Source organism: Megalops cyprinoides, chromosome 23 (genome assembly GCF_013368585.1).
Source record: "Megalops cyprinoides isolate fMegCyp1 chromosome 23, fMegCyp1.pri, whole genome shotgun sequence".
In the NCBI taxonomy this organism is placed as follows: domain Eukaryota; kingdom Metazoa; phylum Chordata; class Actinopteri; order Elopiformes; family Megalopidae; genus Megalops; species Megalops cyprinoides.
In genome coordinates this window covers 7,478,104-7,493,638 of record NC_050605.1, presented here as the reverse complement: position 1 = coordinate 7,493,638, position 15,535 = coordinate 7,478,104, and the positions used below count along the sequence as shown (strand labels likewise).

At 43.8% G+C, this 15,535-nt stretch overlaps 1 protein-coding gene across 1 annotated transcript in view; it reads left to right on the top strand.

Moving 5' to 3' along the window:
* Positions 1-15,535, top strand: part of sema3ab (sema domain, immunoglobulin domain (Ig), short basic domain, secreted, (semaphorin) 3Ab) — a 47,592-nt gene that overhangs the window by 16,587 nt on the left and 15,470 nt on the right. The window contains exons 2-6 of the mRNA XM_036517584.1: positions 923-1,083; positions 3,878-3,940; positions 8,855-8,974; positions 11,343-11,436; positions 13,665-13,784. Coding sequence (XP_036373477.1) covers positions 923-1,083; positions 3,878-3,940; positions 8,855-8,974; positions 11,343-11,436; positions 13,665-13,784 — 558 coding nt within the window. The remainder of the gene's footprint in view (positions 1-922; positions 1,084-3,877; positions 3,941-8,854; positions 8,975-11,342; positions 11,437-13,664; positions 13,785-15,535) is intronic.

The window sequence follows — 15,535 nt, the reverse complement described above, 5'->3', positions numbered from 1 at the left end:
TGTGTGACATTTCAAAATGGCAGACGATGTTGTGACAATCCAGAGAAGAGGAGATTAGTGCACGAAGACTGACCTGCCAGGCACACCCATTGTCTGGGACGGCAACACTCCATGTCATTGACATGGCCAGTAAATCCAGAATAAAGATGTGTTTTGAAGTCATTAAGCACGAAGTTCTTGGTCTGTGAGTTGCAGGGGTAGAGGCTGTAAACGCTTTTCAGTTCAATATTAAAAGAAGTTCTTTTTATGAAAATACAGATGAGGAATGCAGAGGGCAGTTTAAACACCTTTAATCCTTGTTTTGTGTTTATTTTAGCTGTTGACTTTTAATGTCCTGTACCGTACATCCGAGCCAAGCGATGAACTTGGACTTGTTTTTAGGGTCATTTATTTGCTCACGTATAAAATTTAAGACTATAATTTATATTCAAATATATAAACTCTCTTGGAAGTTAATTTCCTTTCGCTCGTTTTAAGTTACTCTGTGGACAGGGTGGATGTGAGCTGTCGGTGAGGCAGGGAGTCATTCCCAGTGAGTCACGCCACAGACGGCGCTCATGCTCAGAGTCACGGCCGACGGCCCCTAATTTGCAGTGGCAGGTCACACTCTCTGGCGGAGTGGCCGAGGGCGCTGCCAGGGAGACCGTGTTTACACCGCGGAAGCCCGTCAGTTTCCTCAGAGCGTTGCGCACCTGCCAGCGGAAAACACGGGTGAGGGCGATGGCCCACGTGTCCCACCCACAATCCCACAGGCCGTGTGTCGGCAGGGTGGCAGCAGGGGGGGCGGGGGGCGGGGTAAAATCTCAGGCAGTTTCCTCGCAGTTTTACTCTGCAGTTAATCCTTTAATATCCCCCTCCTCCGGTCCCAGCGTTCCTCACTAACACTGCTTTGTTTTTCCTTTTTTTTTCCCCTCCTTTGCAGAGATGTTGGAGTCCAACAATTTAATTACCTTTAATGGCCTGGCGAACAGCTCCAGCTATCACACCTTCCTGCTGGACGAGGAGAAGGGCAGGCTGCTGGTGGGAGCCAAAGACCACATTTTCTCCTTCAATCTGGTCAACATCAACAAGGACTACCTGACGGTAGGGCCCATTAACGCTGCCTGTGGGAGTGAGGGGGAGGCGAGAGGTGAAGCGAGGGGCGCAGCCAAAGTCAACGCGGTGCGGTTTGCTCAGGCCCGCTGCGTGCCGACGCACAGGGTGCAGGGTGTTCGAACGTGACAGCTGTGTTTTTTTAAACTCTGAATACTTAGCAGGACGCTGATCAAAATTGGATCACTCTGTGTTTTGTCATTTCTGATGAAGCTCCTCACCTAAAATAGATCGCTGTAACAAATGACATTCCGGCGGCATCGTCTGCCAGCAGACGAGCGTTTGAAGTTGTACGCCTTGGCGGCTCTCTTGGGGAGACCGATCCGTTTAAAAAATCCAATTAAGTGATACATTTTCCTGTTTATACAGAGTGTATCACTGACAGCTTCCACTGATGTAGGAGTACAATGCAAAGAAGCATGTGTAAAAACATGGTGTACATTGTGTTAAAAAATTTATAATAATAGTGGACCTTACTGTAGGCCTCCAAGGTTCACTGAAACACACATTGCAGAAACAGTAGGTCTGAAGTGCATTGTGGGATGTCTTTGGTCCCTTGATTTTGTGTGGAAGGAAAGTTTCTGGCCATACCCCTATTATTATATATCCCCATGGTGCCTAGCTTTTTGAACAGAGAGGGCAGATGAACAGACACTGGAAAACCTGACCTGACAAGCTGTCCATCTGAAGAAAATACAACATGTCAAGAAAAGAAGTAAAAAAAAAAAAAGCAACTGATGAGAGGCGGTCTCTCATGGCCGGGTAGCCATTCCGCCGACAGCCCTGACACGAGCAACCAGGGACTCCGTTTCCACAGAAAAGTACCCCATGAATATTTAAAGGCCAAGCTGTCACAGAAATCTCGGGCGGTCTGAAGCGTGCGAGAGGCACTTCGTACACCTGGATGAATAATGGAGAGTAAACGAGAACAAAGTGAAGACAAATCACATTGTGATTCCCTCAAGACCCATGGACTAAGCCTCTGGAATACCTCCCCACCACCAGCAATAGAGAGTCTTGTGGACATGCCGGCTCATACTTGAAGCATTTGAAGTATGCTCCAAATTTTCCACATGCAGCTTGTGAAGGAAGAAGTGTAGCAAATTGAGTTTAATTTATCAGAATTCATAATGTTTACTGCAATGCGAAATTTAAATGGGCAGAAATGCATCATCCATTATTAGCTCCATTTTTTGATCTGCTGTAAGCCTACAGACCCTTTGGATTAGATGGATTTTTAGTCTATGCTTTGCTGGAATCCTGTCCAATATATTCAGCCAGGCAACGGGCTTGTCTGCATCTATGGAAAATACAACTTCATGTTATTGGTATTATTGTGGCAAATAATATATGTTTATAGTGATGGAATAATTGTTCTCAAGAGTTGTGTGTCATAGCCTGCTAAATAGGTTGGCTACATAACAAAGTAAGCTTCTGCCAAATATTCTTGTAACCCATCCCAACTGTGGGCTGTGGACTCATAAAGTCCACTGTCAAACTTCATATGTATATCCCCCAACCCGGGCTTTTTGTTTTAAGTTGTATCTTAATGTGAAATGTGAAATACGCTTTGTAGTGGAGCGGGTGAGATCGAGCATGGCTCGGTTGGGAGCCTTGGCAGTTAACCTGTGACCTCGCTCCTACAATGCCGAAAAGGAGGAGCCAGGGAAGGGTGAACTCGGACAGCCCTGTCTACCAGTGGGCAGGGCTCCCGCTGCAATGCAGACGGCATGCCATCCCTGGCACCTCGTGATCCCTGGCTGACTTGGCGCGGAAGCGGCAAAGACCTTTTTCCGGCACCTTCTGAGAATGCGTCACAGAAGCCTGCCAGCTCTCTATCCGGTGTCCGCCGGGCGGGGAAGGCGCACACGTGTCAAATGCCCGGGAAGAGTCGTCCCGTTTTCCACGTAACAGAACCCGGGGTGTCTGAGGCGGGGCGGGGAGGGGGTGGCGGTGGCGCGGTGGGAGCATTCCCCGGGACCTCCTCCTTCCCTTCCCTTCCCCTCCCCTCGCTCCCCTCGGCCCGGTGGGGCGGAGAGACTGCCGAGTTTGTTTTGGAGGAGACTGGCTGGAGACAGTCGAGAAGCCCGATAATATGAGACTCCGATTGGGTTTCGTTTCTGGCCCGATCCTATCTCGGATTTTTCTCTTGCTCCCAAGTCCGTTTCTCTGGGGCCGATTACAGCGATTTCCCTCTTTTTCCCCCCGGCAGCTATGTGCAGCGCTGTATATAATTTCATTACGCCACCTGGAACAGGTTTAGAGACCTTTTTATCTGATCGTGGCAGTGCTCACAGTGAAACACTGTTAACACCAACAGCCTGAGGCGCTGGACAGCTTTACGTGTTAGGATCAGATTTATTCACGTATGTGTTTTACTTTTTTCAACTGAGAAAAAATTATTTGTTTGTGGCTTAATTGAAAAGGAAAAACCCTCGGGCTACTACATCCTCACCACTGATAGCCCTAGTATTATATTAATAATCATTTTGATATGCATTCTGCTAATCATGTCATCAATGATACGCCTGTCATAAACAACCATCAATTATGCATGTAAATTCTTATTTGTAATGCACTTTTCTCTTATCACAACAACAGTAAATGGCAGGTTTGCTGAACGTAGAGTATGTGAAGATTGAAGTAGATACGTAACGTTTAAAAAACGATTGATGATAAATGATGAGGCATATCCTACTGAACATAAAGTGTCATTGTTAAGGAAATGAATAGTAAAATCTGTGCTGGGCATAACATAACCTCTCTTTCTCTTCCGATGTTTAAGATTGCGTGGCCTGCGACTCCTTCAAGGCGAGACGAATGCAAGTGGGCAGGGAAGGACATCCTGGTAAGTGATGTACACATTCTGTACTCTCCCTTTTTTCTTCTTTCTTTTTTCCGTTCACGAGCATAAAGCAAATGGACAAATCAAATGCAATAAAAGAGGTTTGGGTGGTGCGGTATTCTGTCATTAAAATTGATTCCATGCTTTCTCCTCACTCTGTCAGAATTCTTTCCCCATTGTTTACAGTATAAAACATCAACAGTCAGTTTGGACCGCCTTATGAAAATTGTGTAACGTTCTTGGCCTCGGATGGCAAGCTAAGTGTCGCTTTTCAAAATCTGGCCCCTAACGGGAGCTGCTTTCATGCCACGACACTGTTGGCTCATGAGTTCTGGGCATGCCTCCTGTGTGCGTTTTTTTTTTCCGTACTGCAGCTTGCGCGATGTGCTCGGAATGAGCAGACACAGAGGGAATAGAGAAACACCGCAGTGATGCTCTGTTTTCGTGAACCCAGCAGATCTCCCCCCCCCTGGCTCCCCGGGGGCTCATACATGGGGTTTTCCTAAGCGCCTTCCTGGTGTGGTACCCTGTCGCGATTACACGGCTCAGTGCGCGTGACGGGGGAGGCCCGGAGTATCGCGGATCAGCCCGAGAGCCCGCGGGGCCGCTGCATTGTGCCATCCCGTTCCGCGGGAATCAGGTTTAAACGCACTCCCGGAGCACTGTCTTTCTGTTCGCTCCCGTCAAAGGCGGCTCAGTCACCACCTCAGTCACGACTGTGACATGCCGTGCGTATATAAGATTGGAACGGAACTCATTTTAAAGGACCAGCCACCTATTATTATTCATTTTAAAGTACATTGTGATGAATTCTGGAAATTAATCAGACACAGTGTCTCCAGCCCTAAGGCTGAACACAGGGATTCGCGCAGTCTTCGCATATACTGAATATTCGTGTATTGCCATAATTGTGCAGTCATTCCTATAAAAAAAATGCAACTTGATTTTTAATGTAAGCAGTACACTGCAATGCAATGCAAATGCACAATATCCTGTGAGTACTGAGAGAAAACTAATCCAAATACAAAAACATAACCTTACCAGGGCATTGCAGCCCACGGGTCTGGGGCTGTGTATGAAGTAGCTCTGCATGACACAGACACAAGATCATTAGCATTATTCACACCTCCAAGACTGTTACGGTTAAGTTACATACAGTAAAATATTTCTTACATGTCAGCATAAATCTCTAAATCTTTGTACTGCAATCTGCTTAGCAAACATATTTTAGTGGCATTGTAGCTGGAAATTTAGGAATGCGTACTTGAGAATCTGTGTACCTTGTAGAAGAAGTGGAATTTTTACTTAAAGTCAAGTTAAGCATTAATTGGAGGAGATGAAGCTATAAGATAGCTAGACCACTAGTTGGGTTAAACACAGAAACCAGCATTTCACCGGCTTATTCCAAGTTATTTTTTAATACCCACAAAGATACAACATAACACTGTTTCCATAAATATGTTTTATTTAGAATACTGCTCCAAACCTCCTTCAAAACCCATCTGCACAAAACTGCTGACATATCAGCTGTCTTTCTGATAGGGTACGTGTAATTACTTGATTGCTTGAACAAATATTTTGTGTGTTTTTCATTTTCATCGGTTGTGTAGTTCTGGCAAACAGGTACGTGTACTGTTTATAGCAGAGTGATTACATTTTTGATTGGAATTCTTAAGTCCTGTCACTGACAGTTTACTTTGGCACGCAGTACTCCTCTCCTCCACCACCAGCTTCAAAAAACAAAACTTGTTGCATGACAACCTTAAAAATGCAACCTGGTGAAAGAGCAGTCTGGAAGAGTGGAAGATCATTGTTCGAAAACAAGTGGAAATACTTTGCCTTTCTCAAATCTCTCAAGCCAATCACCCTGTACAAAATTGTGAAATCTGGAATCATAGCAACGGAGCTTCTGACTTGTCAAGCTCTTATGGAGAATGTCTAGCTCTGTTGATTTTCAATAGAGCTTGTCTGGACTACTGTAAATCTGTAGTGTAATCTTTAGCTTTCTTTTTTTAAATCTTGTAAACATACACTGGATGAATGTCAGGGGAACCCATCAAAGCTGTCTTCTGCCTGGAAGAGAAGGTTGACTGAAGCTTGTTTGTGAACTGGGACAATTTCACGTTTCAGTCTATTGATAACGAATGGAATTACAGAGTAGCTGTCGTGTCAAGAGAGAAAAGACCAGAAGCCGCACGGCAAGAGAACACACAGACACTTGAATTATGAGTCTCGTCATTGAGATGGTTACTTTCAGCGTGAGAGCCAATGCTACTTACACACGGCATGTGAACAAAGTGGTAGCATAGCGCCTCAAAGCTGTGTGACAGCTCCTTTGGAATACATTATCGTAGACACATGCATTCGCAATTAACTGTCAATTAGCTGTCTACTTACTATTGCATGGAAATTATAGAATTTTGTTCTTGTCTGTTAAACAGTCAAACATAAATATACAGTGTACATATTCAAAAATTATGGTATGACATTCCATACTGTACGTGCTGTTTGTATAGAGAGAATGAGGCTAGGGCAATACAGAAGGATTAGCATGATCTTGAAGGCTAAAGCCTGTGGGAAAGTAGAGCACGAGACCAGACAGGTATGAGGTTTTTGGGTCATAATCTGGCATCTCGGCATATGCATATTTTGCGGGTCGGTGCATTTCGTGCTCATATGCAGTTGTTGCAGTTGGCCGTGCGCCAGTCGGTCATGAGCAGAGAAACTGATGCAGCGAGCAGGCGTGGTGCGCAGGCCGAATCGTGAGGTCACAGGCGCGCCGGTGCCGTTTGAGACGACGGGGGCCGCCATCGTTCCGCCTCGCCGAGCCGTGCCCCGCTCATGTCTGCCGCGGTTCCCACCGTTTTGACAGGTGAAGCCCTGCGACCCGGCGCTGCACGGCAGGGTGTCGCGGTGCACCGAGGGGTTAAACCGCCCTGACGGCCGCACATACCGTGACATCGAAAGTGATGGAGTGGCTGGTTGGTTTCTGCAACCCTCATTCCGTCAAACCCCCAGCACTCGCCTGGGGCTCCAGATAGGATCTTCAGTGCCCTGCTGATAAATGGGCTCCTCTGGAGGAGAAACAGCCACTCTCAGATCCCTCCTGCACTCTCTGTGGCACACGATATATTACCGTAAGACGGATGGGAACGCGTGTGTCTCTTGACGCAAAGATTCAATATATTAACTGCCATTCAAGCGCTGCAGATTGGAGCAGTCTGTATCCCTTTATTTTAAACCAGCAATACAGCAAACCCTTATATGGGTTTCAGTGAGATCATTACAAGGATGGGGGAGTGGAAAGGCTGTGTGTTTTCTGGGCTGGTGTTGGTCCACTCCAGTGCAGCGTTGTGTCTGCGGTCTCTGCGATCTCTGATAAAGAACAGCCAATGGAAATGCACTGACTCAGTGGACTAATGACAAGGCTAGAATGAGACACTAGCTTAATGAGTGTTGCTCCCCAACACTAAATCAACACTGACTGACCGACTTTGATTGGAAATCATGATGTCCTTGCACACTTGACCGTGTTGATGTTGATGATTCCTGTCTCATGGCACATAGCTGTCATTTCATCACCAACCAAAAGGTTTCGGGTTCGAATCCTTGAGGTGTTGCTGTTTCTGTGACCCTGAGTGAGGTGCTTCACCTTATTGCTTTAGTAACTAACCTTTTGACTTAGCTTTTTATGGAATTTGCTCTAAATATAGCAAACTGCAAAGGAGGTTAAAATCTAAATGTACCAAACATTTAATTTATCCATATCTATTGAAAGTGAGTGATGCTATACTACCCCTCATCCCAACAGTTCCTACACTCTCTCTAATAGTGAAAACACTCAACACCTCACGACTGCTTGGATGTATTGCACGGTGCTGTCATGTCCCTGTCACCACGGACAGAGGACCTAGACTCAATAAGCCAGAGACGAGACGCCTCCCCCCGTCCTGTTGGAAGCCTGTGTTTACACAGATGGGCTGTCTTTATTTTCTCAACCTTGCAGGAAAGGTCTGCCCGCCTGCAGTCCTAATCAGCAGGGCCACATCGGGGCCTCGTTGTCGCGATGTGCCGTGGATCACCGGGGCGGGGCCCCTGCGGCCCCGCGGCAGAGACGATTCCCTGGTCTGTTTATTATGGAGGAAACCCAGGGCTAATTATCTCCCTCCGCATCTCAAACACAGGCAGCTGGGAGGGTGCAGACAAATGCGCAGATGATAAAACAAGCGCGCCCTGTCACTTATCACCTGTGTGCAGCTTGCAAAACACGCCACGGCCTGAAAGATGTTTTAAATGGTTTCATTAGAACAACATATCTGAATTAGGGCGACCCGCCATTTTGCTTGTAGCGGCCTGAGACATCACGCAGGTGCTGTCACAGGTAGGCGGGCGGTGGCACAGTAGGTGTCAATGAAAACACAGCAGTATCAGAGCAGGTTTCCCCTAGAGATGCTCCCAGCTTTGAAATTGTGAAATGCTAATCATGGTTAATGTGTATAAAATCCCTCTGTTACATCTCATGCACATTCATTATTCAGAAATTCAGTCATTACAATGGTAAATTAATAACTTTGATAATTAATAACTTTAAATTAATGTTTATTGTATGCAATAGGTGGGAACAATTTAGCCAGACTCACTCAGAGGCGCAGTATCTATGAAAGGAATATAACACAACTCTATAAGAATATGAAATTGAAAAACCTTGTGTGGTTGGTTGTACCAAGCATTTACCAAGCATGGAAAGGGAAACTGAGATGATTTGTATGTCCACCACTTTCCCTGGGTTGTATGGCCCAGTTACTTTTGGCCTGTTACCAGAGAGCAGTCCTAGTCACTTTGATCTGACTTTGGCTGAAAGAAATGGGTATGGAAATGATAACTAAATTGTGGTCTTGATTTCTCCTCTTCTTACAGAAAGAATGCTCCAATTTCATCAAAGTGCTTCAGACGTTTAACCAAACCCACCTGTATGCATGTGGCACAGGAGCGTTTCATCCGATCTGTGCTTACCTGGAGGTTGGCAAACGCCCTGAGGTAAGCTGCCACTCATTCCTAATGTTGAACGTTTCATGCGAGCTCAGAAATATTTACATTAAACCAAGTTCTGGTCGTACATTTTGAAGAGCTGTACAAATAAACGCTAAGAGGCTCGCATATAAATGTAAATATTCCACAAATATGTTTGTTTAAGGAAAACCAAATTGTAATTGGTGTGGTTGGTTCCATTTAATTGTATTGGCATGCCATTTGTGCTCTCAGTTAGTTGCATGTGGTTTCTGTTCACACCATAGTCTCTAATCTGTATTTTCTCTGTCCCAGTGATCCAGTTAATTGGATGTAATTCAGAGTGGCTGCAGCCAAGTGCAGTAAAAAAGTTTATCATGTTCAGCTGCACTGTGTTTGAGTCATTTTATCTTGTAATCCACACACTTTTAAGTACGTTGAGTGGCTGCATTTTTAAATCGTTATTTGTCTTCTTGTGGGACACACAGATCCATTTGAATTTAGAAAAAAAAATAACTGGAATATCGTATACTTGCCAAAGCTGCTTTTATACAAAACTTGATCAAATGGATTTTGTTTACTACTATTTTTATGACAGACACACAAGCTGCGGCATTTTATTGTTTAGAAGAGCTGGTCAGCATAAGTCACCACAGAAATATTACCATTTGATTTGAGTCCGTTGAGTCCATGTTTTTCATTAACTTCATTATTTTTTTTAAGTGAGCAGTTAATTGCACTGATGATATTTACTTTAAGTGTGATTTGATGTCCCTGAAACTACTTTGACAGCTTTGACTTCTCTAGCTCATTCACAAATTACTTGCCCAGGAAGTGATTCTGTTACAAATAAGCATGTACTATCCACTTAATATCCTCCAGGATTGTACTTCTGGCATTTGTTTAAAAGACTTGCTTCTAATTTTTTGTTTCTCTGCCACTGCAGACTGCAAGAAACATTTTACTGTAATCTATATACTCAGCAAATGGGTAACACTATTCCACATCCATACAATGTAAATGGTAAGAGGGGAAATGGCAATTAAGCTTGGGCCAATTAGGCACCATTCAGACAGTCATTTCATTTCAAAAACAAATTAAGCGTCATCACAACAAAGCACCTGCCAATACCCTATACAGAGTCACACCTTTCTCAGCCATTTTTTGGCTTTTGATGAATTCTAATTCAAAAATATGTGGATATACTTTTGTGAGTGTAGTTTGATATTCGATGATTGATATAACTTTTTGGGGACTGCAAAGGCCCCTTGTTATGTTTTTAATGAAATTCCAAAAAATTATTTGTGGTATATTATTTGTGGTCATTTTGTCATTTTTGGTAATTCAGCTACATTGAAAATGTTGCATTACCAATTGAATTTGCAAAATATATCTTCTTTCTCTGTGCAGGGAATATAAATATGTCACTTGTGTACTGATTTCTGAGTGATGCATGTGACATCTACAGAAACATAATCAGAAGCATTAAATATATATAACACCCTACTGTTGTTTTCACAAACAGTAACTCTACATAACTGCATTGCTTCTGTGTTTGTTGAATGAAACAGTATATTATTATTATTTTCAATGCTATTGACGGTACCTTAATTTAAATGCAGTATTATCATCTGTTTTCTTTTGCTTTTTTGTGCTGTGAAAGCAACCTGGTAATAAATTGCACTGTGTTCCTCTGTCAAGTAATTTTAATCTTGGGGACTTGCTGAGTACTTTTTAATTCAGTGAGGTTAAATATTACTTACTGATCTTTAGTGTGACCTTGCCTTTTAACACAGGTAACATAGGTAGACTGTCATTAACACCATTTTTGAACTTCAGTGACCTTGTAATTAGGATGCTGACAGAAAGTTCCAAGAGACTGTAAGGCTATGTTGGAGAGATTGGCACCAAGTTGAAAGAATGCCTCTTTGAAATGCACACTTCAGCAATACAGTTTTATGTATCAAAATTACCCTTCGCCGGTCAAGTGTGACGATTGTCTGCCTCTAAACGATTTGCTGATTGCCCCTTAATTGATTTTGTTCAGCAAATGAAGTAGAAAATTAAAAAAATGTTTTATTGTGCTGAGGTCCTTTAATTTATCATGCCGAAATGGAATTGCCATTTTCTTCCACAAAATGTCAATGATTCACATGGATTAATTGCTGCGTGAGAATATCTCTTCCATTAGAATGTAATTTTCAGACAATTACAGTGGAGAAAAATCAGTGGGCTTTGCAATAATTTAAGACTATTAACTACTTTGGACACGCCCCTGGGACCCGGTCATAATTCATGGTGTGAATCACTAATGCAATTTTAACAAAGTAAATGAGAGGGGATAAATCTTCTGAGTGTGTTCTTCCTCTGAACATTTTCTGAACTTTTTTCATGACAGGACAACATCTTCAGACTAGAGACGTCGCATTTCGAGAATGGCCGAGGAAAGAGTCCCTACGACCCAAAGCTGCTGACTGCTTCTCTTCTAATTGGTGAGTGGTGTCGGGAATGGTCCATGGATGCCCTACTCTTGGGTCTCTCAGTTTGTGGGCCATGTTGATGTAAATAACGCACAAAGAATGTTATTAATGTAAATAGAGAAGTCTGTGGAAACAGAGTGGCTGAAAAGTGCACTGGAGCAAAGAGCTGTCTTGATTTTCCCGTGTGTGCTGAGGTAAAATCTCAGTTTGGCCAAGAGTTGTAAGCAAGTCCACATGTAAAGATTGTACCATTCTTCTTTGTTACCCCAAGTTGTTCTTGAGAGGTTACAGTTCAATGGAGTAGCGCTTACCCTGGGGAGTAAACTTTTACTGGGTGTATGGAGCGTATGCTTCCTATTGCTGTTTCTGCCAGTGTCTCAGAAGACGTAAAGCACCCTACCAGAAGACTCGCTAACAAAGCGAACACAATGGAAGTGAGGTCCAGATGTTCACAGGCTCCCTCACTAACCAATCTCCTTTGTTCGAGAGAGCAGCTTCAAAGAGTTCCTCCCTCAAACTGCTTCCAGATGAGTTTTCTTTTTTTCGGTCGCAAGTAACTTTAAAAGTAATGTCTGTGTCCATTTCAATAATGCTAACCTGTAATCAGTGTGCACATTTCATAGCCAATCATCAAAACCTGAATGTTCAACTTATATCATCCTTGAGGTATGTTGACTCAGACGTGACACCTCGTTTGCTGCCACTAGATATGCCTTACAGATTCCTCTGTCTTGTGTTCCATGATGGAGCTACAGTACAATGCTAAACAGCCACACATGAAAGCTATACCACAAAATAATATGGCTTCAATATAGACCTGATGGTTTCCACACTTTCACATTGTGTGAAAAGTGCATATGCTGACTTTATGGGGATGTTTTTTTTTACGCAGTCAAGCTTAGTACAAGAAAATGCTGAACTATTTTCATTAAATGCAGTTTTTTCTGTCTAAAACATTTAATTTGGAAAAGGGTCAACTACACCGTGTACTTTTTTCATTTCATGACTCAGTCAAACGTGTGAACATTGAGCAAAATATATGTGCATTAAGCAGTTACCGGTCCAACTGAAGTTTTATCTTCCTTGGACTTTCATTGTTTTTTTTTCCCCTCCCCACCGCTGCACAAAATAGCATTGAGAGTGCGACTACAATTCATTAAACATTCAAAGGAGTATCAGAGACAAGATCTTCTGCAGTGAGTGCAGGCTGCAGAATGGACAGATCCGTGATTAGATAATGTTCTTTCGCTGCGCGAGGTGTCAGCACACCGCTGCTGCTCGGGAGATCCATCTAAAAGTTCTCCTCCGACTGCACGCGGCTTCTCCGGCGGCTCCTCCACGCTTGACTTCTCCTTTGTTTTGCCCGGTAAGGAAAGTAATTAAACTATAGATCTGCGTGACAGGCAGCAGATTAGGTTCTGTTCGGGGGCTGAATAGGTTTCCGAGTGCCCGTCATTGCGCACTCCCCCCACCCACCCCCCAGGAGTGCCGTGCCAAAGATGGAAATGGCTGTGCTATCTAAAGAATGTGTAGACAGGGGCACAGTAACATTAGTCTTTTGTCTTTTTGTAACTTTGACTGTTTTTGCTTCGTTTACATTTTTTCATACTTCTAAAAGCTTTCCTTTAGTAATACAAAGCCATTTTTATGTCTGTGCATCTGTACTCTATATGATGTAACACAAATTTGTATGTGTTTACCTGACAATACGTCATACATGCAAAGGTTATAAAAAACAAGCATTGTCTCTATAAAATTCATAAAATCATCAGTGTTACGGATGAAGCTTGAGTGCCCGAATTAAGTGTGACATGTTGACTGCTTCATTTTCTTATGGCAGCACCTCCTCCAGAGCCAGTCAGAATCAATCTCTCTAAACCTCTTCTTCTGAGAGCCCTTAATTTGCAGGATGCTCATCTGTCATACTCCACTCCCCTCTTGTCTCTCATTGTTCCTGTTCGGGCTGCGGCGGAGCCCCAGGAAATAGAAATTTCACGCCGCTGATTGTTTCTGCCTTCTCGTTCGCTCGGAGAGAGGGACAGGATGATGGTTTTTCGCTCCCCGCTGTCGCCTCCGACCCTCAGCTATAAAATCTCAGATTTCACTGTAAAAGGTCACCGCTGACACAGAGATGCCATGCAAACGCTTATGACAAGAATGCAGATGTTTTTATCAATAGATGGTACGTGCCCAGTGAGCCCAGCGCTTGTAAGTAACCCACGGCTGGTCCTGATTCGCAGATGGGGAGCTGTACTCCGGGACGTCTGCGGACTTCATGGGGAGGGACTTCGCCATCTTCCGCACGTTGGGCCAGCATCATCCAATCAGGACGGAGCAACACGATTCAAGATGGTTAAACGGTATGGCACTGGGCCGCATTGCTTTATATAGTGCCAAATACACCTGTGTATTCAGTACTCTCCATCTGTAGTCAGGGTTTCCAGACTAAACCATAACCGACTAGTCATTAAATGAGGTCAGCCATCATGCCCCACTGGACAGTGTAGTGAAGTGTAAAATGTTTTGGTTGGACTTCCTGTTCGAACGCTGGTTCTGCTCTGTGCTGGAACAAACTGGGGTTACAGCCGTTTTCATACTAAAAGCCCCGAAAGGCGGCCTCGGTCGTTTCAGAAATGCTCTCTTGACTTCGCCGCTCACAGACACAAGTATGTGAGGGCACAAAGGCTCCCTTTACCTCCCGTTAATCCTCCCTCTGATTGACATGGTGTTAAGAGGATAAGTGTTATCAGATACTGTCTATTCATAACCTTGTGTTTTTGATGTCTGCTGCCCACTCTGGACATTAACAAAGAATTGTAAATTGCCCTCCGGCAAGCTGTCTGCTTTAGAGGGGATTTATAAAACACAATAAGGAAATTTAAGGTTTAAGAATTTCATATTTTCCCATGGAGTTAAGCCTTACTCAGCTCTTCTCGTGTGAGCCTCACGTCTCTGGCTTTTTTAGACCTGCATGAATGGATCTAGCTGTCCATTAGTGATGAATACAATGGTAAATTAAAGGAACAGGCATTGTCCCTACATTAATCCTTTCAGAGATGTGTACATTGTTGCTGTGGATACATTATATCTCACATCTATTCTCCATGCTAAGCCGATCCTTTTCACATGCTTTCAATGTTGTTTTTTTTGTTTGTTTTTTCGAAAGCTGCGCAATTTACGGATTTCAGAGATGGGTATCCGATTCAGAGTTGTCAACAAGTTTTGTTTCCTTTATCCAAGTTTACGAGTACGTGCGTGGTTGCCATTGAAACATGTCCACGTACTTCAAAAGGCTTTTTCTGAAACAGGTCAGCTGGAATAATTCAGCGCAATAATTCCATGCTCTTTTATGTGCCTGTTGTTAATGTCATTAACGTATCCATAGCAAAGCGATCTGCAGCGAGCAGCATCGGCAGAGTGTATGGATTTAACCTCCTGTTAAAGGAGCCGGGGCAATATACTCTGATGGGGCATATACTCTGATGAGCTGATAAAACAATTTGCATCACCCTGATGTTTAATTTTGATCCTTTTCTGGTCTAAACTTGGTTTAATTAGTAATTCCATTGTCAATTTGTGGGAATTTACCATTTGCTTGGCAATTTTGGCTCCCAAATGTGTTGCTAAGAGTCGGGCCCAGAGTACCAGGTGGTCAGAGGAGACACACTTGGTCTCATCAGGTAGTTGGTGTCACCAAGCTCCGGTGACACGGCTCTCCAAGACTCAGTTGCTGTTGGGGGGACGTGCCCCTGAAGCAAATTAATTAGTCTCTGCTGGCCCCACGATTGCAAAGGGAAAGTTGAGTGGAGAACCAATCAGATTAGCAAGCGGCACCGGAAGCTGTTCACTGAAACAGCTGGGGGCCTCATTGGAGGACATTGTACGTGCAAATGCCCTGGAGTGCGGGTCAAGCAAATCATCAGCTGAAGCACGAGCATCTCTGAAACAGTTGCATGTTTACTCTGTAGCTTATAGTCTACCAGAAAGGATGAATGGTGTCATAAATCAACGTTTCATTCATGAAAGAAAAAAAAAACATGCCTCTTAAAAGTCAAGATTTTTGATGACTCGCTACATTATTTACAGTTCCTTTCCGCTAAGTGGATCATAG